Source organism: Euleptes europaea, chromosome 9, assembly GCF_029931775.1.
Source record: "Euleptes europaea isolate rEulEur1 chromosome 9, rEulEur1.hap1, whole genome shotgun sequence".
Taxonomy (NCBI): Eukaryota; Metazoa; Chordata; class Lepidosauria; order Squamata; family Sphaerodactylidae; genus Euleptes; species Euleptes europaea.
The window spans coordinates 43915317-43936809 of record NC_079320.1 but is presented as its reverse complement, the minus strand read 5'-3'; the positions used below and the strand labels follow the sequence as shown (position 1 = coordinate 43936809).

The 21493-nt window shown below is 39.5% G+C and overlaps 1 protein-coding gene across 2 annotated transcripts in view; it reads right to left on the bottom strand.

The window, feature by feature from the left end:
* DCLK2 (doublecortin like kinase 2) overlaps positions 1 to 21493 on the bottom strand; it is a 99684-nt gene that overhangs the window by 53048 nt on the left and 25143 nt on the right. For both annotated transcript variants that reach the window (XM_056855502.1, XM_056855504.1), the window contains exon 2: positions 19214 to 19548. In XM_056855502.1, the coding sequence (XP_056711480.1) occupies positions 19214 to 19548 (335 nt within the window). The remainder of the gene's footprint in view (positions 1 to 19213; positions 19549 to 21493) is intronic.

Genomic DNA, 21493 nt, shown 5'->3' with positions numbered 1-21493 from the left:
CATTCTGTCCTCAAAACAACCCCTCTGTGAGGTAGGTTAGGAAGAGAATGTTCGACTGGCTTCCATGAAAGACAGGGAGACCTCCCAGCTTAGACCTTGCCAATATCACCAGGGCAGGGGGGAATGGTGGTGGGGGCTAGTCAGCACTGTATCAATGCACAACCTAACTTCCAGTACAAAACTCTATGATTTAATCATAGAGTTTTGGGTGAATCCTAAAGCGTCGCACTGACATGATGTTGTAACTTCCATTTTTCGCACTTGAAGTGATGTTGCACATTGGCACAATGCTGATTAACCTGTCCCTGCCTCCCCCTGCCCAATTCTCCCACCGGGGTACCAGCTAGGTCTGACAACCCTAATGGCAGAGCAGGGATTCAGGCCTGGTTTTCCCAGATTTTAGTCCGACACTCCAAATACTATACCAGATCAGCTTTCACAATCATACTTTTTTTTTGCATATTTCCATGTTTTGCATGACAGTGCCTAAGTTTCACTATCTGCACTCCTGCTAACAGTATCTCTGATTAACCAACAGAAGATGTCAGTCAAAACCAACTCAAATCCGGCGACTTCCGGTGGTGCCGTTGGAGAGAGCACTCCATTTCCCCAGGTTGTCCTGGGAGAAATCCAAGTTTGCGTTATTTTTGGGGTACATAGATACCCCAATCCGACCCTTGCAAGTGGGTTGGAAAGCAGGAACTCCCTGCAGCCCGCAAACGCGGTTTGACCTCCTAGGTACTCTGAGGGGGCTTTTTTAAGCCCCTCGGAGTCCTAGACGCCGGTCCTGCGAGGGCACTAGGGAAGGACATCGCCAAAACGCAACTTTGGCAGCAAGCTCTATCCTCCACCGCCTTAATACCAACATAAGGACTACATAAAGAAAAGAACCTCACCTCTTGACACCCAAGTGAGTACAAAAGAACTCTTCGTCTACTTACTAGAAATTTGAACAGACGGGAGGCTGATAAGAATATTTCTGGGACCCCCACCCCTCCATAATCCGAACTGAAAAAGTTTGATCTGAGTTAGTCATCGGGATTAGCGACAGGAGCCTTATCGGATCAATCAGCCTAAACCATAACAAAGAGTCGGAAGGATACCTTTTAGACTGACAAGAATTATCACCAATGAGAAGGTCCGAAGGAAGGGGAGGGTGATCTCTCTTCCTGATTTTCCGGCGAATTCCTGCCACGTTTGCAGTAAGGGAGTGCCTGGAACGGAAGACTCTCTATAACACCCTCTCTATCATTGGAACTAAAACAACAGGAAGTAGCCGCGGGACTGAATATCCGTCGCACTCGAGTTACTTTCAAATCATTCCTGAAGGAATAACCATCGAGAAGAGGCGATAGAAGGTCTGCAGCACTAGTAACTTCCTGTTTACTTCCTGATTAATCCGATCTAGAGCGACCGAAAAAACTCACTGGTATTTTAAAACTTTAAAATGCAATTTTAAAGCCAATTTCGACTCTTTTCAACCCGAAAAAATTATTAGGCTGATCTTTGAACTATCATCTTTTAACCAGCACCTTAAAGGCCCTGTCGGTGGACATGTATTTTACCAGCTTTTTTTGAATGTAAATGTCTCGACCCCGCTCTGGCTCACTACATAGCCCTGCCTATACTAAACTAAGGGATTCTTTACAAACCTCGACCATGGAAAAAAAGTTACAGGATATGCTAACTAAACAAACTGAGGCAACAAATAAACAGTTTGAACAGATGTCTACACAGATGGCACAGTTGACTTCTATGATGACAAATCTTGGTCAAGCATCCCAAGCTATTAATCAGAAGTTGGATGTGGTCACTGGAGACTTGAAAGAAGTAAAAACTCAAATGATTGTTATGAAGACAGATATGCAAGCGATGGATGTATCAATTAAGAAAGTGATGGATGAGCACAAGGACACAAAGAAAAAATTAACAAGCCAAGAAAAACAGATTGAAACAATACAAGCGGATCAGATGGCGGCAAAAAATCAAATGGCAATGATGGAGATGAGAGTGAAAGAGACCAACCTTCGTATACGCAATTTTCCAGATATGATGGGAGATAATAAAGAATCTGCAATACCAAATTTGGCCTACTTATTTCAGATAGATGAACAAGAATTAAAACAAGCCATTAATAGAATATACAGGATACCACTACCTGCTAGAATGAGAAGATCTAAGCCAAGAGATTTGATGATAGTGTTCTATGACACCAGAGTTAAAGACAAGATTATGAAGATTCATTATGAAAATCCAGTGTCAGCAGGAGATTCCTCTCTTATACTACTGAAGGATATTCCAAGGCATCTACTTTTACAGAGGAATAACTACAAAGACTTTGTGTCTATACTGAAAGCTAATGGCATCAAATACCGTTGGATTATGCCACAAGGTTTGGCTTTCACCTATAAGGAAGTGAAAACGACAATTCTATCCCAAGCAGATGTGGGGAAATTTTTGAGAAAATATAAAATGGACCTTAAAGAGTTACCTGGAGAGAAGGAGGAAGAAGAAGAGGAAGAAGAAGAGGTACAGGGTGCAGAAGGTGGTACCAAACTATAGACGTTTTATTTTGCTAAAAAATACTACATTATTGCAAAAGCAATTTCTTGGAATGTAAATGGACTGAATGAGAAAACTAAAAGGGCCAGAATCTTCAAATATCTACAGAAATATAAATACTCCCTAATTTGCCTACAAGAAACCCATATAGCTTCAAAGCATAAAAAATACTTGGAGAAACAGGTGCTTGGACAAGCATTTATTGCTTCTGCTAAAACTAAAACAAAGGGAGTGGTAATCTATGCCCACCCCAGTCTCTGTCCAGAACTAGTATATAAAGACAATGAAGGAAGAATTGTAATTATCAGAACTAAAATATTGGGACAAAGGACAATAGTGGTTGGAATCTATGCACCCAATGAAGGGAAAAAATCCTTCTATGAAAAATTACATGACCTGATAACCCAGTACGCACAAGACCAAATTTTATTGATGGGCGACTTCAATGGAATTATTCTCCCATCTCTGGACAAAAAATCAAAAGCAAAAGATATCAATGATGGATGCTTGCCTAAAACTTTCTTTGCCATGGCTTCAGAATTAGAATTACAAGACATTTGGAGAACAATGAATACAACAGCTAAAGAATACACCTTTTATTCAGCAAGACATGATTCACACTCCAGAATCGATATGATATGGGCCAGTAAATCAATTTTCACGCAACTACGTAAAATTCATATTTTACCTAGAACTTTTTCTGATCACAATCCTGTTACCTTTGATTGGAACAATAAACAAGCATTTAGATGGCGAATGAACGATAAACTTTTAAAAGACAACAAGATACAAAAGGAATTACAGGTTTTAATGAAAGACTTTTTTGAAATTAACCTTAATGGGGAAACTTCTTTAAATACAGTTTGGGACGCATTCAAAGCTGTTCTGAGAGGTTTTATGATACAGAAACACTCGGCCTGGAAGAAGACTCAATTGCAATTTACAAACAACATACTTTGGAATTTACAAAATTTGGAGCAGAAATTGGTAATGGTAACACAGGAAGAGGAGAGAAGAGAAATTCAAATACAGATTTCTGCATCTAAACACCAATTAAATTTGGTAATAATGGAGGAAATGAATAAAAATCTGAAACTTGCTAAACAAAAGTATTTTGAATATGCAAATAAACCAGGAAAATTTTTAGCAACACAACTGAAGGACTCATTTCAAAAGAAGATTATAACAAAAATCCAAACTGCTAAAGGACCAGTTTATTCAACTTCAGAAATTCAGAAAGAATTTGTTTCATTTTACTCTAAGTTATATCAGAAAGAAAATACTCCAAAACAGAAAATAGATAAATTTCTAAACTCAATACAGATGAAAGCTTTGTCAATGACCCAGAGAGAATGTATTGAAGCTCCAGTAACAAGGGAAGAAATACAAGAAGCAATACTGAGACAAAAAACGGATAAAACACCTGGACCAGATGGAATTACTGCACTATTTTATAGAACATTTAGTGACAATTTAGTTGGATTTTTTGGTTCACTTTACAATGCAATTTTGGACGAGGGAACATCCCCGGAGACTTGGTCACACGCATTTATATCACTGATACCCAAAGAAGGAAGAGATCCAGAAAAAACATCTAATTACAGACCTATATCGCTCTTAAATGTGGATTACAAAATTTTTGCTTCGGTTTTGGCATGTAGGATAAAGCAATTTATTAAGGATCTTATACATGAGGACCAAGCAGGTTTTATACCAGGAAGGCAAATAAAAGACAATGTAAGAATTTTACTAGATTCACTGGAATATTATGACCATAATATTCAACAAACTGCGGCTTTTGTATTCTTGGATGCAGAAAAAGCCTTTGATATGGTCTCTTGGAACTTTTTGAAACGGATTTTGGATAAATTGAATTTTGGAGATCGTTTTCAGAAAGGTATATCGGCTATTTATACCTCCCAACAAGCTAAAATTTTGGTTAATGAATCAATGTCAGATAACTGCCAAATCACGAAAGGGACTAGACAGGGATGTCCCTTGTCTCCACTTTTATTTTTGTTGGTGTTGGAACCGCTATGTGTGAAACTAAGAAGTATGGAGGACATCCGCGGGCTAAGAATTAAAAAACATGAATTTAAGTTGAGAGCATTCGCGGATGACCTACTGCTAATTTTGGAAAACCCAACACAGTCAATGAATATACTTCAGGAGACTTTGGATGATTTTGGAAAAGTATCAGGCTTTAAAGTGAATCAAGAAAAAACAAAGATAATATTTAAAAATTTATCGGAAATACAACAACAGGAATTTATATCATATACTGGCTGGGAGAAAGCTAACAAAGTTAAATACCTGGGAATTTGGATCACTGCAAAGAATAAAGATCTGTTAACCAACAATTACCTCAAGTTATGGGGTAAGATTAAAACTGATATGATTATATGGTCAAACAAAAAATTGTCATTAATGGGACGTATCTCAACGATCCAAATGAATGTCTTACCGAGGATGCTCTTCTTATTCCAAAATTTACCAATAATATCACAAACAAAATATTTTGAAACTTGGAGGAAAGACATTTCAAACTTCATCTGGCAAGGAAAAAAACCAAGGACTGCTTATAAATACTTGGTGGATCTAAAAACTAGAGGAGGTTTAGCACTGCCTAACTTTCAACTCTATGCTGAAGCGGTAGCTTTAGTATGGCTAAAAGACTGGATGAATTTGTCAAATGTACGTTTGCTAGACTTGGAAGGTTATAATAACTTAAGTGGATGGCATGGTTATTTGTGGTATGATAAAATTAAATTACAAGCAACATTCCGTAATCATATAATCAGGTCCTCTCTACTTCGTATTTGGATGAGATATAAACACATTTTGGAACCAGAAACACCGATGTGGATATCGCCCCAAGAAATGCTAACTTTGCGCCCACTTAGACCAGACAAATTTATTACTTATCAAGATCTAATTAATTGGGAAGGAAAGAAATGCTCACTAAAAGACTTTCAACTGCTTAAGGATGATTTACAATGGCTTCAATATTACCAAATCAAATCAGTTTTTGTACAAGATGCAAAAAAAGGTTTCTCTAAAGAAAAATCTCCTTTTCAAAGGATTCTACTAGACAATAATACAAAGCTGATTTCTAAAATGTATAATCTCCTTTTAACAATATACTGTGAGCAGGACACGATTAAACCAACTATGATCGATTGGGCTCAAAATGTGGGACATGATATTGTTTTAAATAAATGGGAAAGATTATGGTCTAAAGATTTAAAAGGAATAAAAGCACAGTCAGTGCGAGAAAACATCTATAAAATGATGTATAGATGGTATCTAACACCCAAGAAAATTGCAAAGATTTATAAAACGATGTCCCCTACTTGTTGGAAATGTAACAAAGAAATTGGTTCCTTTTATCACATGTGGTGGACCTGTGACAAAGCCAAAGACTTCTGGGACATGATTTATAACGAACTGAGATTAATACTACAAAAGAATATATCCAAAACACCAGAAATGATGTTATTGAGTATGATTCCAGACGACTTAGCAACACAAAGAACCTTTTTGATATATGCCACAACAGCTGCGAGACTGCTTTATGCAGCGAAATGGAAAGGGCTAGAAACTCCAGAGAAAAAAGACTGGATTGTTAAAATGTTTGAAGTGGCAGAAATGGCAAAACTCACAGCTATTCTAAATGAAGAAAATGATGTTCGGTTTTTGGGGGAATGGGGGGCGTGGATGCATTATTGTGAATATGAGTTAAAATTGGGAAGAATGGAAGAATATTTTCTAATCTGATCCAGAGGATTATTTTTGATTTTTTTTATATTGAATAAGCATAATTATATTTACTAACAGATTATGGTTTTTTATATATGGTATTGATATTTTATCAAGATTAGATTACCTATGACGGGAGGAACTTTTTATTAAGAGGCAGATAGAGGGGATGGGGAAGTCAAAAAAATTTTCCATTTCTTTTTTTCTTTTTTCTTTTCTCTTTTTTATTATATGATATGGAATTATAACAACTTTAGGTTAGAATTGAAATTCGATATTGTTATAGATGTTGTTTAATGCAATGGAAAATTTCTATCATAAAACCCAATAAAATTTATATAAAAAAAAAAAACCAACTCAAATCCTACCACTTCCACTGGGTGCAACATTACTAAATTTGACTGGACTGCAGCCTATCTTCATAATACAAGACAGATTTCAAGTGCCCACCCAAATGCTGAGCCTGACCAAGTTATTTAATTGTCTTTCATCATGTTCTGCAGAAAGTGTTAAACAGCTTCCCAATGCAACTATCCCAAGAACTTGCTCTCAAATTCTTAACTGGGGCTGCTGAATACATAATCAAATACTGAGGATAAAGAGCAGAGAATAGCCCTCCCTTTCATGCCCTCCTTGTGAGCTCCCACAGCCATACAGTTTGCTGCTACTGGAAGCAGAATGGTGAGCCAACAGTATAATCCTATGAAGACTTATTTCATTCTAAATCAAATATAATCAATGGGCTCAGGGTGAAGTAACTTTGCATAGGGTTGCACTGCAATTTACCTTATCTGATCCAGCAAGACAGATGTGTTCGTATATTTTCTGATCATATAATGTTGTGTGAGATGGTAGGCATAAACGGCAGTTTGTGAGCCTCCAGTACAACAGGGTGTACAACACCAGAAGCCCAAAGTAATCATACAACAGTCTGGTAAACTGGTATATGAATAGATATCGTCAATGACAATTAGATGCCAAGACCACAGAGGACAGCACGCCCAGAAAGCTTATGAATCACTCTTAAACAATAATCATGTCCTAGTAAAGTATTTTTTAAAAATGAGACTAATATGATGAGGGACAGGAATGAGGAAAGACAGAGACCACCCTGCTGTTCCATGGGAATCTAAAATGAGTGAGAAATTAAACAAAAATGCTGAATCTTTGCTCTGCTGTCTGATCATCAAAAAAACCCTGGCAATGTGCCTGGAAGCAGCCTAATACAATCTGACAATGTAAAAAGGCTGTTCAGTCAAAAATGGTTTGGTTATGCTTGTTCAGAGGACTATGACATATACACAGCAGAAACCATCGCACACAAAACATAAAAGATTATGTGCAACTGATTGTTTTTAATGTGTAAGTAAAGCTTTAAGGTACTTTCAGTTATTTGTAAATAGGAAGGTATATATTACCCACATTGGAAACATGCAAAAAAATTTTTTTACAAATGAAAGATTTAAAAAAATAAGAGTAACAAATGCACTTGACAAATATATCTCTGTATAACTCTAACTTTAAAATCCTTCACAATATGCCAAACAACCTCTGGAGAGGCCATTCCACTATATCCTCCCATGGAAAATGAGGCTATCTGCCAACAAGTGCCAGATATTAGGGTTGTACAAAAAGAATTTCAGTAAATTTCAGGTTCGGGTTTATTGGGCCTAATTTTTTTTGGAAAAACCAAAATAAGCCGAATATCCATACCGGTAAATATGGGTATTCGGCTAATTTTTGGGTTTCCCAAAAAAATTGGGTCCATTATAGTCTATGGGGATATTTTTCGAAGTTCCCGGGAAGCATTTTTGAAGGTAGAGTCTTCAAATTTGCAAAATGGCTGCAAGGGACTCTCCTTAGGTGGTTACCAAAGTTTGGTGAGTATTGGGACAGGGGGTCCAATTTTATGGGCCCGCAAAGGGGTCGCTCCCATCCTCCAGGCATTTGCGAGTCAAGCTGTCCATCGGTTTTCAGGTTCAAAAGTTTAGTGTTGCTGAGGACTGGCGGAAAGAGCTGGTTCCAGGCTGACACCTTAAAGTCTGGATGCTGCCTTTGTTTCTGGGTCTCTTTGCATTATGCCCATGCAAATTAGCATCCAAACGGAGGGAAATCTGATTTATGGGCACCAAAAATCTGATTTCAGGAGATGGTCGCGGTGCAGGCAAACAAAGCCTCTACTCAAGGTAGAAAGCAGGTTTTTCGGGGGGAGGGGGGTGATGAGATTGGAGCCAGCCGAAGTCTCGACCATGGGGGTTGTCTGAAGGAGATTGCTCATCCACATGCATGAAGAAAACTCCTTCGGAAGCCTGGTGGTGTCAGCAGCTGTTGAAGCTGGCTCTTTTTAGTTGGAGGTTATATCCCTCCGGATGGGACTGGGTGAGCCCCATCTTTTAAATTACTCTTCTGCTGTGCAGACTATTCTGTTGGGTCATATACCTGGAAAGTTGGTCAAACCAAGTTGCTCTGATTACACAATCCCTATCTCAAAAGGGCCCCAACGATGGGGCCCTAACAAAACCAGTCAAACAAAAGAAAATGGGGAGAAAACACAGAGCCATGCCTCTGAGCAAAGGCGAATACCTGAGCCCGAAATCAGGAATCGCCTATTCGGCTTCGGCTTTATTCCAAGGTTTTGGTATCTGGTAAACCTGAATCCCAAAATTTACTGAACTGGCTTATTTCAGGTTTATTTTCGGTTCAGGTTTATTGATATGCACAACCCTACCAGGTATTATAAGGTATTGTTATTTATTAATGGACACATAGCTCTCTAGAAAAGGATGGCATTTGTTTATAGGCTTAGAGTATATTGCATATTTTCACCTAACTTTACTAAACTCAGAAACTTCCCCCAAATTCATGTCATGCTTTCTAAAGAATCTATAGCGAACTCAATTGATTTAGTTGCTTCTAGGTATGGTCTAAGTCACAGCTCTCCTTTACAGATGTTCAAACAGATATACACGTGCAGAGAATTTAGTAAAAGCAACAGTCCTCACACAAATAATTATCTCTATACTACACGTGTATGGAAATATGCAATTATTTCTTCTTTCATATATATATTTTACACTGTCGCTACCACTCCATAAATGTAATGATACAAGTCAAAAAGCGATAAATGCCTAATGTTAAATCATGGTGCCATCAAACTCATCAGTAGAGTGCCATGGGAATATGATAAAACAATAATGATGATGTCACCAGAACATGGAGGGCAGGAAGACTGACTGAATTCCATTATTCCCTCGGTGCGAGTCACATGCAATTGAGTCACAGAAATATCATTGATGGCAGGTGATCAGCACTGATAGCTACAAGACCAGATAGAGTGCCAAGGAACAAGGTTCAGCCCATTCATATGCACATGGAAATCAGACAAAAGAACAAGAACTTTATAATATGTGGGTAAAACAACGGGAGGGATGTAACAGAATTACAAAGGAGTTGTGCCTCTAAGCAGGTTGACTAGAAGGGAAGATCTACTAGCAATTTATTTACAAATGTATTTCATACCCCTCAGCCAAAGGCTGACAAGACAGTGTACAACACAATAAGATACAGAAATGAAGAGACCCCATCAAAAACAATCTAAAATAACACAATCATACTAAAAACAATTTAAATCAATTTAAGAACACTTCCGCAAACACATAAGCAAGGCAGTTAATTTTAACAAGCAGAATAGCAGAGAAGGAAGCCACCTCTACAGAGAAACAACCCAGTATGGCAAGAAAACCATTTACCTGATACCACAAATTCATCAGGTCTGGTGCCAGACAAGTAACTGGGGGACCATTCCACTTGTTTCTAATACTTTCAATTACTATTGTACTACATGTTAGTACTATTTTCAACATCTACTCAATGTTCCATGAATTCTCTTTAGAATATTCATTTGTGCTGCTGCTTACTCAAGATCACACTGAGCACTCACGCTTCTCTGAACTTGGAACTAAATGTTTTAATGGGTTAGTGCAATTGCAGGCTTATCAGTAGAGACTGGCCCAAAAGAAATTACAATTGTTCAGACATTGGAGGCTACTTCTTCAGGTGCCTTCATTAGCCCTGCCAAGGTCTGTTGTTCTCAGTCAAGGACCAGATCAGTTCATGCTGATATTTCAAAGAACACAAAACATAATACATTTAAGGATATTATTTTTGCCATCAGTTAGTACAAAGGCCAGTTAAATTCTATTTGCAACAGTGAGAACTGAATATAACAGGGTGTAAGCTAATTTTCAGCTTGAACATAGATCTCCTGCACAGTGGCAATAGAGCATTGAATGAGGTTTTCAGGAACAAGAAATGACACATACCTTTACTCCAATGCTAGGTAACAACTTGGGCCTTGTATCAGAATAGCAAACCCCTCCTACCCCAAATCTGGAAGATATGTTTGTTTACCTAGCAAGCACTGAAATGTATAATAATCCTAGCTACATTTGCTAAGGCAGGGCAAACAGAAACAATGCAACATATAAGATGACAAGCAAAACATCTCTACTAGCTACACCAGCAAACAAACACACACTATTCATGTACTGGAATACAGGAGGCTACTCAATCTTGCCAGATAGAAATCTGTGTGCTTCACAACCCTCCTCCTGCTTCTTCACAAATGTATACATACTTAGTCAGAAAACAGACACAATATTTATCATAAACTACACAGGACAGGATGTGATCCATTCTGTATCATCCTTTCCTGTTATTATCATTTACGTCCAGCTTCAGATGCTATAACCAGCTGTTGAACCATCATTAAAGCAGGCACATTTTAAACTTGCTTGATCTCTCGCAGCCAGCCAGCATCTGAATCACCACAGATATAAGATGAATTATTTGTGGTATTAAATAATAATACTTGGTTTATATTCTACAGTCACCATGGTCTTTTTTAAATCAAAACCTTTCACCTTTCAGGGTGATATGACTGCTAGAGCAAGAATGGTACAGTCGAAAGAGTATCAGGCTGCTGGAGACCAGTTGTCATTGGTGTAGGACTTACTTTGAGGGGCTCCATAAGGCTCATTCTTATCCCTGTGCTATTCAGTGTCATTGTAAAGCCATAGGGGAAATCATTCAAGGCTTTGGAGTAAACAGTCACCAATATGCTGATGAAACCTGGTGATGGTTTAGAGGTCCAGAAACAGTGGCTGACTGCTGTGATTAGTTGTGTGTGTGTGTGTAAAGTAACGTCAAGTCACAGCCGACTTATGTCGATCCCCTTTTTGGCAAGAGACTAACAGAGGTGGTTTGCCAGTGCCTTCCTCTGCACAGCAACCCTGGTATTCCTTGGAGGTCTCCCGTCCAAATACTAACCAGGGCTGAACCTGCTTAGCTTCTGAGATCTGACGAGATCGGTTAGCCTGGCCCATCCAGGTCAGGGCTATGATTAGTTAGCAAGCTGAAACTGAATACTAACAAAAAGAAGGTAATGTTGGCTGGAAAGGCTGAGGTGTTGGGAGATATTGTGCTCCCACCTCTGATGGGGTCCAGCTGACCCCAAATGACTCAGTTAAGAGCCTAGGGGTGAATCTGACTTAGCACTATGACTGAAGAAGCCAGTTAATGTTGCTGCAAAAAGGGCAGTCTACTAGCTTCATTTAGCCCAGGAGATGCTCCCTGCTTTGACTCAGCTGATCTGGCCATGTACTCGAGGCTAGACTACTGCAAAGCGTTCTATGTGGGTCTTGAAGCCAACTCAGAAACTCAAACTGGCACAGAACACTGCAACCCGGTTACTATTTACAATAACGGTTTAAACCATCTATCACTGAATTAGTTGCTGGATGCTGTCATCCAATATCCCTATAAACTGAAAGGAAAGGTTTAATTTTTGACCATTATAAAAGGAAACGGTATAGGACAAAAATAATGCATTAATTCCAAGCTGGAAAAAATTATAGGATTCTATGACATATTACAAGCTAAAGAAAGACACTAGTATCCCAAGACTTCTGCCCTCTCTCACTATGGCTCTCATGGTATTTTTAGTAGTAATGTACAAGGGTAATATTTTGTCTTTGAATGGTTCTCTCCTATTCAGCTTCCACTATTACGCAGAGAATCAGAAGAGAGGCAAGCATTAGTAAACTGCATATTCTAACCATTTAGATATTTTCACTGATATTGCTGTTCGTCACATTTCAGTTTAGTTCTCTATACGTTTAATACCTTTAGTTCTCTGTAAATTTAAGCAGTCTTTGAATAGCTAACTGGATCATCTAGTGAATTTACTAAAATAGAAACATCATATTTTCATTCCTTTCTTAAGACATTTTGTGTCTATTTCAACCAACATCTATAGTTTCTGAAGATATTAGTCCATGCATAAAGAAGTTTTCAGAAAATACATATTTTAGCTAGCTGTAAGTGCAGCTGCATTCAAAGTATATTACTTTAACAGTCTATTAAAAAGATTTTTTCTCTACACGAATGTCATGCTAACATAATACTGAAACAATACAAGAGTTGTACATGATATTCAGATTTAGATACTCTACCATAGTATCTATCCTTTCTTCTCCTAGTTTTATTTACTTACCTAATTTATTCATAGTCTACCTTTCTCACTGAGACTCAAAAACCAAAAATATCATAAATGCCATTAAAAACAATAAAACTATCTAGAAAACACCCACAGCCAATAAAACTACAACAATATTCCTCTCATAAAAATACCCTCCTGAATTGTTCTGTTCTACATATTCTGTGGGATGGTAATAGTCTGGGATCCTTCCTGACCTTAGACAAGACATTCTACCAGGTGGAAGCTGCAAGAAAGAATGCAGAGATACCAGCAGCTGCTACCAGTTTGCAGAGTGTCACCTTCAAAAGGCTTTGCTCACATGAGCAAAGGTGTCACAAGGAGCACATAGGAAGTGGCAGCCCTACAGATACTTGGGTCCTAAGCATGATGGACTTTATAGGTAATAACCAACTTGAAGTGAACCTGGAAACCAATCAGTAGCCAACAGAGCTACTGTGGAATAGGAGTGCACTCCACTGAGCTCCCAACTGTTATTTGCCTGCAATGCTTTGTTCCAGCTGAAGTTTCCATGCTGTCTTCAAGGGCAGTTCATGCAGAGCACATTGTGTGTGTGTAAAGTGCCCCGTGGCACAGAGTGGTAAGCTGCAGTACTGCAGTCAAAAGCTCTGCTCACGACCTGAGTTCGATCCCAACAGAAGTCGGTTTCAGGTAGCCGGCTCAAGGTTGACTCAGCCTTCTATCCTTCCGAGGTTGGCAAAATGAGAACCCAGCCTGCTGGGAGTAAAGGCAAGATGACTGGGGAAGGCACTGGCAAACCACCCCACAAACAAAGTCTGCAATAATGCTGGGTAAAGTTTAACTAGACTCTTAACTGAGGGTCAGCTGAACCCCATCAGAAGTGAGAAGCATAATACCCTCTCCAGCCAGCATCACCTCTTTTTTGCCAAGATTCAGTTTCAACTAGCCATTCAACTGCAGTGGCCAGGTACCAGCCAAGGCAGTTACACAGGACTGTTGGGTGGCCTGCAACCGATCCTGAGTCCTGTCTGCTGATGATGGCTGCTTGGTAACCCACTGCCACATGTTTGCAAAATGTTTTGCTGATTAAAACATCTGACATTTGATCCAATTCCACATTATTGATTGCTTCTGTACCTGAGATACTTTCAGCTCTCCCTCATCACTTTTCCTTGGATAAACTTCAGTTGATGCAGACAAGATCCTTGGAGTAGTACAACCAATCACCTGCACTCTGGACCCTTCCTATACCTAGTCAAGAGAACTTGGTCTAAGCTGTTAAAACTCTTGTTAATACCTTTCTGACAGAAGTAGTGGCTCCTAAACTTTGCACAAAAGCTATAGTAGGTAAAGGTAGTCCCCTGTGCAAGCACTGGGTCATTACTGACCCATGGGGTGACATCACATCCCAACATTTACTAGGCTGACTGTGTTTACGGGGTGGTTTGCCATTGCCTTCCCCAGTCGTCTACACTTCAGCCCCAGCAAGCTGGGTACTCATTTTACCGACCTCGGAAGGATGGAAGGCTGAGTCAACCTTGAGCTGGCTATCTGAAACTGACTTCTGTTGGGGTTGAACCCTGCGCCACGGGACTCTCTCTCTATAAAAAAAAACTATAGTAGCTATGCTTTAAATCCCCCAGGGATCCTTTAGACCCAGAAAATTACTGACCAATGTCAAAGACTGCCCTACAGCTGACCCCTTAAGGTGTCTGAGACTCAGGCAGCTGGGGGGGGGGGGTAGGATGGCAGGGGCCAGGGGCTAGCTCTGCTTCAGTAATACAGGTTTTAGTTGTTTCTTTTTGCTGCAGAACAGTATTTGCCACATGGACAAAATGTTCATTATAAAAGCCGTCCAAAAAGAAAATTAAAAGCACACACTAGCAATCTCGCATGGATTGGAATATTATCTTTATGGGGACAAATGCCAAGAAGAAATAGCAATGATCTCACAGAATGTAAATCGTACAGGAGGAAAGCTTTATTAAATAAAAGTACCCCCCTGCAGAAGCTTAGTGATGAACATTTAAGTACTTAGAATATGGATAAATTTGCAGAGTCAAGGAAATGTTTGCTTGTCCTCTGACTATAAGCATAGTGTTGCTACAAATTCCCTATCGAGATGCCTAGGGACATGATTTTATTAGATGAGTACATTTTGGTGATGGAATAACTATTTTTAAAAAATCAAGCATCGCTGAAGTATATTTTTACATATTAATTCTGAAATCTCAAATTAATACCAAAAGTTAATTATTTATACAATGAGTTTTCTTCGGAGCACTCCACAAAGCTGCAGCTGCTCATTATAATCTTAGACCCACTGTCTAAAGTTAAGGAGGCAATATAACCCAATTTACAGAATATTCCCCAGGAACTGAACCAAACCAACAGAAACTTGTTATGCAAATCCTAAGCAGACATAGGACAGCTGCAAGAAAATATTCAATAGGTTTTCCCAGAATAATTATCTGTAAATTGTCCACCACAGTGGGATACAACATATATGCAAGATTTAAATTCCAAACCCTATGATTTGATCCTGGAGTGGCAGATGGTAAGTATTTTCATTTGCTATTCATTCCAATTCCGTGAAATCATTACCTAAAACTTCTTTTTTTAAAAAAGATTGTTGGAAACTCCATTAAGGAAGACATTGAAAAAAATAAGCTAAGCAAACCATCTTATAGCATGAAATTAGTACAGAAAATGTTACTAACTGAAGCTCAACTTCCAGGGCTCGAAGAGACATATTGGTCTGTAATGAGGAAAATAGGCAGTTCTTTCAGCAAAATGGGATTTTAATGAAATTTTAACTAAAAATTGCAGAAAGGCACATAAGACAAACATAATCATGGTTAAGTATCAATGTATCAAATTCTCAACGTTGCCCATCTGTGGATACTTAAATCCAGAGACTGAAGTCATAGACAAGACAGGATTTTCTACAAACCTGAAAAAAGCCCCAAGTTTACAGAAAAATCTCAAGTCTTTAAAAATACTTTGGGAGATTGTTTGAAAGAATGCGCTCTGATGGCCATTGTGGGGGTTGCTAGGCAACCACAATTATATTACCAGTCTGCAAACCTTGGTTTCTGTCAGTAAAAGAGAAGCGGAGGGGGCAAGGTCCTTTCCAGGGCTATTTGGCTTTCCAGTCCACCACTGCTATCCTACCTCTATTTGTAAGGAGAATTCACCAGGGCCAGGCCAGGCATCAACCACCAGTCAGCTTGCTATCATGCAATTTGTGCAGTTCACCCATATGTGACAATGACTACAGAACTCGCCCGGGCCTAGTGGCAGCCTCTGTACGGCTTGGCCTGGTCACACCTGGCAGCATAGGGTTGCCAGGTCCCTCTTTGCCACCAACGTGAGGTTTTTTGGGCAGAGCCTGAGGAGGGTGGGGTTTGGGGAGGGGAGGGACTTCATTCCATAGAGCCCAATGGCCAAAGTGGCCATTTTCTCCAGGTGAACGGATCTCTATCAGCTGGAGGTCAGTTGTAATAGCAGATCTCCAGCTAGTACCTGGAGGTTTAGAAATTAGTACAGGAAATTACTGGTATCAACAATGCAAAACAAGTTGTATTAAATGCTGGAAGACAAATAATACTGAAGTGCTATATACAAAAGGTGAATGGTCAATGCAATATATACAACAATTTATATAAGTCAAATGATGTCCAAGATGGTAATCATCATGCTGAAGAATAAGATGGAAAGATAGGATACGATCGTTTCAAAGTCTTCTTCAGTCCCAATTATATCACCAAGAGTGTATGCACTCATTTCAATCATGACTCATTGTCTTGACCCACAAGGGGAATTAACAAGTTCCTCAAAGGGATACAAGTTGTAGCTGCACAATGACTCTTTGCAATAATCAATAGTTCCAAAGGACTCAAATATGCCAGTGCAAGCTAGGTAAACACATCTTACAGTAGGTATACAACGTTCCCACAAGGGATACAAGGTGTAGCAGCTCAAAGTGTATTTGAGTCCTAATTATGCACCCTCTAGGGAGCAGGACTTAACTTGCTAAATCACAACTTATAAAAAACTGTTTTTGCTAACCATCATACAAAAATGTTATTATACCAGGAGTGTCAAAAGATCAGGTAATAAGAACATTTCATAGAATGGTGTCTAAAAATCAAATTTTAAAAATGGCAATCCAGTCCTAAATGCACAAGTCTGTCCATCTGATAGATTAATGGGACTTGATTTCTAGGAAGTATACTTGGGAGTACAACCCTTCTACAGATCTTAGGAAAATCATTTCACTGAAATATGCCTAACGCTTTATACATCATTATATTCATGGGGTTTAGTACCAAAAATATTACATATGCTTAGCTTTTCCTACAGATTTTAATTTAAAATAAAAAATGATTCATCAATGTGCTAATACTAACCATTAAAAGCAGTAAGTATAATTATTACTGCAATAAAACATGGTAATGTGTAATGACAGATCATAGCTAGTGTTTTTTTAATCATGTATTTATTTGTTTATAGGTCAAAGAGGACATCATACAACAATACATGTCTTCATCCAACTGTAAAATCTAAACTGCATTTCTAAAATAAAAAAGGAAGACAATTAGCCATTTAGAAAATGCTTCCCTCTCGCAATTTTTTTCAATCCCTGCCAACAGCACAGACACACAACCAAAATCGTCTTCTTAAGCAAATTTGGAGGCATGAGCAATTTAGCCCATTAGGAAAATAAAACAGAAAATTTTCCATCCATTGGTAATTGGAGACTTAATGGAAGCAGGAAAATAGCACACGTGTCTGAGCTTTTGTCTGGGTATTACTTCAAAAAGGCAGGAGGCCTTTTCATTTTTAAGAAAGTGAACAACACCTATTGCATAATAAAGCAAGAGTCTATGTGAGTTTTGGGTACACCTCAAATGTGTGTGGGGGAAGTTAATTCTGAGACACTTCTGAGAGGAACACTTAGTGCAGTGGTGGCAAACCTATGGCATGCGTGCCAGCAGAGCCCTCTCTGTGGGCACGCACACCGTCACCCCAGCACACAAAAGCAGCCCCAGCAGCAGGAGGAGGGGCGTCGGGAGGGATCCCCTGCCTGCAGCCCCGGCTCTTGGCAGCCTCTCTCCTCTCCTTCTTTTGGCAGCCACGAGGGGAAGAGATGGGGGAAGGGGGAGAAAGGTGAGCTCCCCGGGTCCTCTCGCCGTCACCTTGGCGCCTCTGAGCTTCCCTCTCTCTCCCCCTTGGCGGTGCAGGGCGACCTTGCTGCGGCCGCCCCCCAGGCACTAGGACCGGCCAGGATGGCTGGCGGCATATCCGGGCTCTCTTCGAGCGGGAGCCGCCGCACCACTCCTGCCTTGCACCGCCAGCATCTGTCCCACATGGTGTGAGCGGAAGCGAGACTGGAGCTGGCTCCTGCTGCCTGCGCCGCCCCCGGCCCTGCCCTCGGAGGAGGAGTCCCCCCGGGGCAACCTCCGCCCTCGCTTCTCATCCAGAACTGCTGCTGCTTGCGCGGCCTGGCCAACTTCCCTGAGGCTGCAGTAAGTGGGCGATCCTGAGGTAACACAGCGACGTCGCCTTGCTTTCCCACCGTCGCAGGGATTCCTCTCCTGGTACGATTGCCAAAGATAGGACTTTTTGGAGGACTTTGATTCATAGGCACTTAACACACACACACACACACGATTGCCAACCTCCAGTCGGGGCCTGGGAATCTCCCGAGATTACAACCGACCGCTGCTCTACACGGATCAGTTCCCTCCCCAAACTCCGCTTCTCCCAGATCTCCAGGAATTTCCCAGCCTGGAGTTAGCAACCGTATTCAAGTTAAATTGCCGTGTTGGCACTTTGCGATAAATAAGAGGGGTTTTGGGTTGCAGTTTGGGCACTCGGACTCAAAAAGGTTCGCCATCACTGACCTAGTGTATATGATAACATTTTGCAGATGTTACTACACTAGAAAATGTAATTACACAAAAATAACTGTGTTAATCTGTTGCAGCATAAAGAAAGAAAGAGAGGTTTGTTTCCCTCCTAGTAGACCAAGTTTTAGATTCTGCTTTTTCAGATGCAACTACAAAGTCTTAGGTCACAATAAACCTGTTAAAATGCACCGAAGGTTGTTATTTAAAGAACTCTTGATAATTGCAAATATTTTTAGAGCCATAAGTAGAAGATACTAAGGACTGTTGAACTGGCCCACATACTAACACAGTGACCTGGTTTCCTTCCCAATCTACACTAGAAATGAAGCAGTGTCAGCTTAGAAAATCATGAGTACACCCTGCAGGGATAAAAGTTACCTTGTTTTTGCACTAATTATTCAGGTAAATTTAAAATTACCACTCTAAAGAATAAACCATGATTTATATGAATTTCTCTTACCTGCTTACCATCCAGTGTGCAAATTCTCTTGACAGCTCCTGAATCTAACTTAATAGCTTCTGTTATATCAGTCAACACTTGGTCAAAGGAATGAGCAGTCTTTTTATTCAGCAAAATTCTCACAGCTTTCCGTGGCTTCACTCCACTCCGTATAACTGTTACTAGTTTGGGCTTAATGAAGTCTTTACTCTCCTTTATTTCACTTTTTGCAGATGTCAAAGATGTGAGGGATCGAGATGACCCAGATTTTATGTTGACTGACCAGTTTGGATTAACATTCTTCATGTAATCAACTTTCCGAAATGGTTCATTGGATGCACATACATAACTTTCACCTGGAGAAACATGAAAAGACAGACATTACATTTCTTGATAACCCGATAGATAACTGCAAGTACTGCATTTTGATTTAAATATATAAAATACATTTTCAATAGAGATTCTTGAGTTCCACCAATTACATTTTATGTGGGTTTCTTTAAGAAACAATATACAAGACTATACTTAGTTTGAAAGGCAAAAACATCTTCTGTTGAAAATTAAATTTTAGACCAAATGCACTATTCGCCAAAATTGTTTGTAATATTTAATATACATGCTTTTTAAAAAAAGATATCGTTCAGAGACTTCAACACAGAAAGAAAAATGAATTGTTTTGAGATTACATATCAAATAAGTGGAAAGAGCAGTTGAGATGGCACTGACTTTTTAAAAATGTGTGCTCCAACCCTAATCTCTGCAAGCTCTTCCAACACAAAAAGATCTCTATAAAATATATAGTGTTTTCCTGATTTGTCTGAAGAGTGATGCAGTCTTACAATTCTGTGGACTCCTCTATGAGCAACGAAAAGTGTAAAAGCAAATGTGAAACAAAGAAAACTTAGGGCTAAATTAAGGTTATTTCTCAACTAATAATCATCCTCAGTTGCCTGTTAATAGTCCAAATAGCAATATATCTAAATCGCAACATGGCCCATCTATTGATACTTAAATCCAGAGATTGGAGCTATGACAGCTTGTAGGTAAATGACTCTACGAACATCCTATAAATCTGTATCAATCCACCACTTACTGAAATTGCATAGAGAGAGAAGAGAAAGTATTGTTCTGTCACACAAAGATGACATCCTACCCACTTCCTCACAAGCATTTAATCAAGGAAATTGAACCAATAAATGAGATTAAACAAGGTGATAAATGCCTGAAGCAGAATGGAAATATTTGAATAAATGTATATAAACTCAGCAATGTCCTACTCTGCAACAAGTTAACGAGTTGGATCCTGCGCAAAATTTCTGCTTGTGCTAGATCTCTTGCACTCAAGAGAAAAGATCATGGTAGCCTCTTGCGCGAAATAAAACTTATTATATCCCCATTTGCATTTCCGCTTGTACAAAATCTCGTGCAACCAATTTCTGAGAACTATAATGCACAGGAAGGAAAGTGCTAGGTGTTGCACAAGATATTGTACAGGCAGATATTCACTAAGTCCAGTTATGTTTCCACTTGTACATCACTAGATCACTGGCCAATTACATGGGATTAGTAGAAGGACCTAATTTCCCAAATCAATCAATTTTCCTCTATTCACACCATTTTTTGGACACAACGTCAGGCAAACTTGTTATCTGTTCAGACAAGGCACATAATCCTGAATATTAACTATGTGATCAACAATATCTAAAGCAAATCATTTTAGCCAAATGTTCTCATTTCTCTCAGCTATTCACAAGGTTGGTGGAATCTTATACTAGTTGCCAACCCAAGCAGCTACTTTGGTAGAAGTATTTTGACCAGTGGTGCTCACTCATCGGCTTGGGAGGCAGATGTGGCTCCTTGACATGCCACCTGTATATCTTCTGAGCACCATTCCCCCACGTGGCACCTCCCTCCTGTTTCAGGAAAGTGGGCAAGGGTCTTGCCCAGTGGTGCTTCTGGGTGGCAGGTTGTCCCCACCATGAAACAGCTGGCACCAGAACAATGGGTAATCAGAGTCTCCCAGGTACAGGCCTTGTGCTTGGGATGGAAGGAACTGTGGCTCTTTTGGTTGATGGTAATTATAAATATGGCTCTCTGTGAGAAACAGAGTGTGTACCACTGGTGTACAGCAATCTCAGTTATACTTTGGCTTTCTATATTTTTAAACGCCATCCGCAGCTCAAAATTAGCCTTGTACTGTGCACTGAAAAAATACAACAGGACAAATACAGCTTTGAAAGTTCCAGTATTCTATCCCAATCTATCCAGTATTCTATTCCAGATACATTTTATATATTTTGT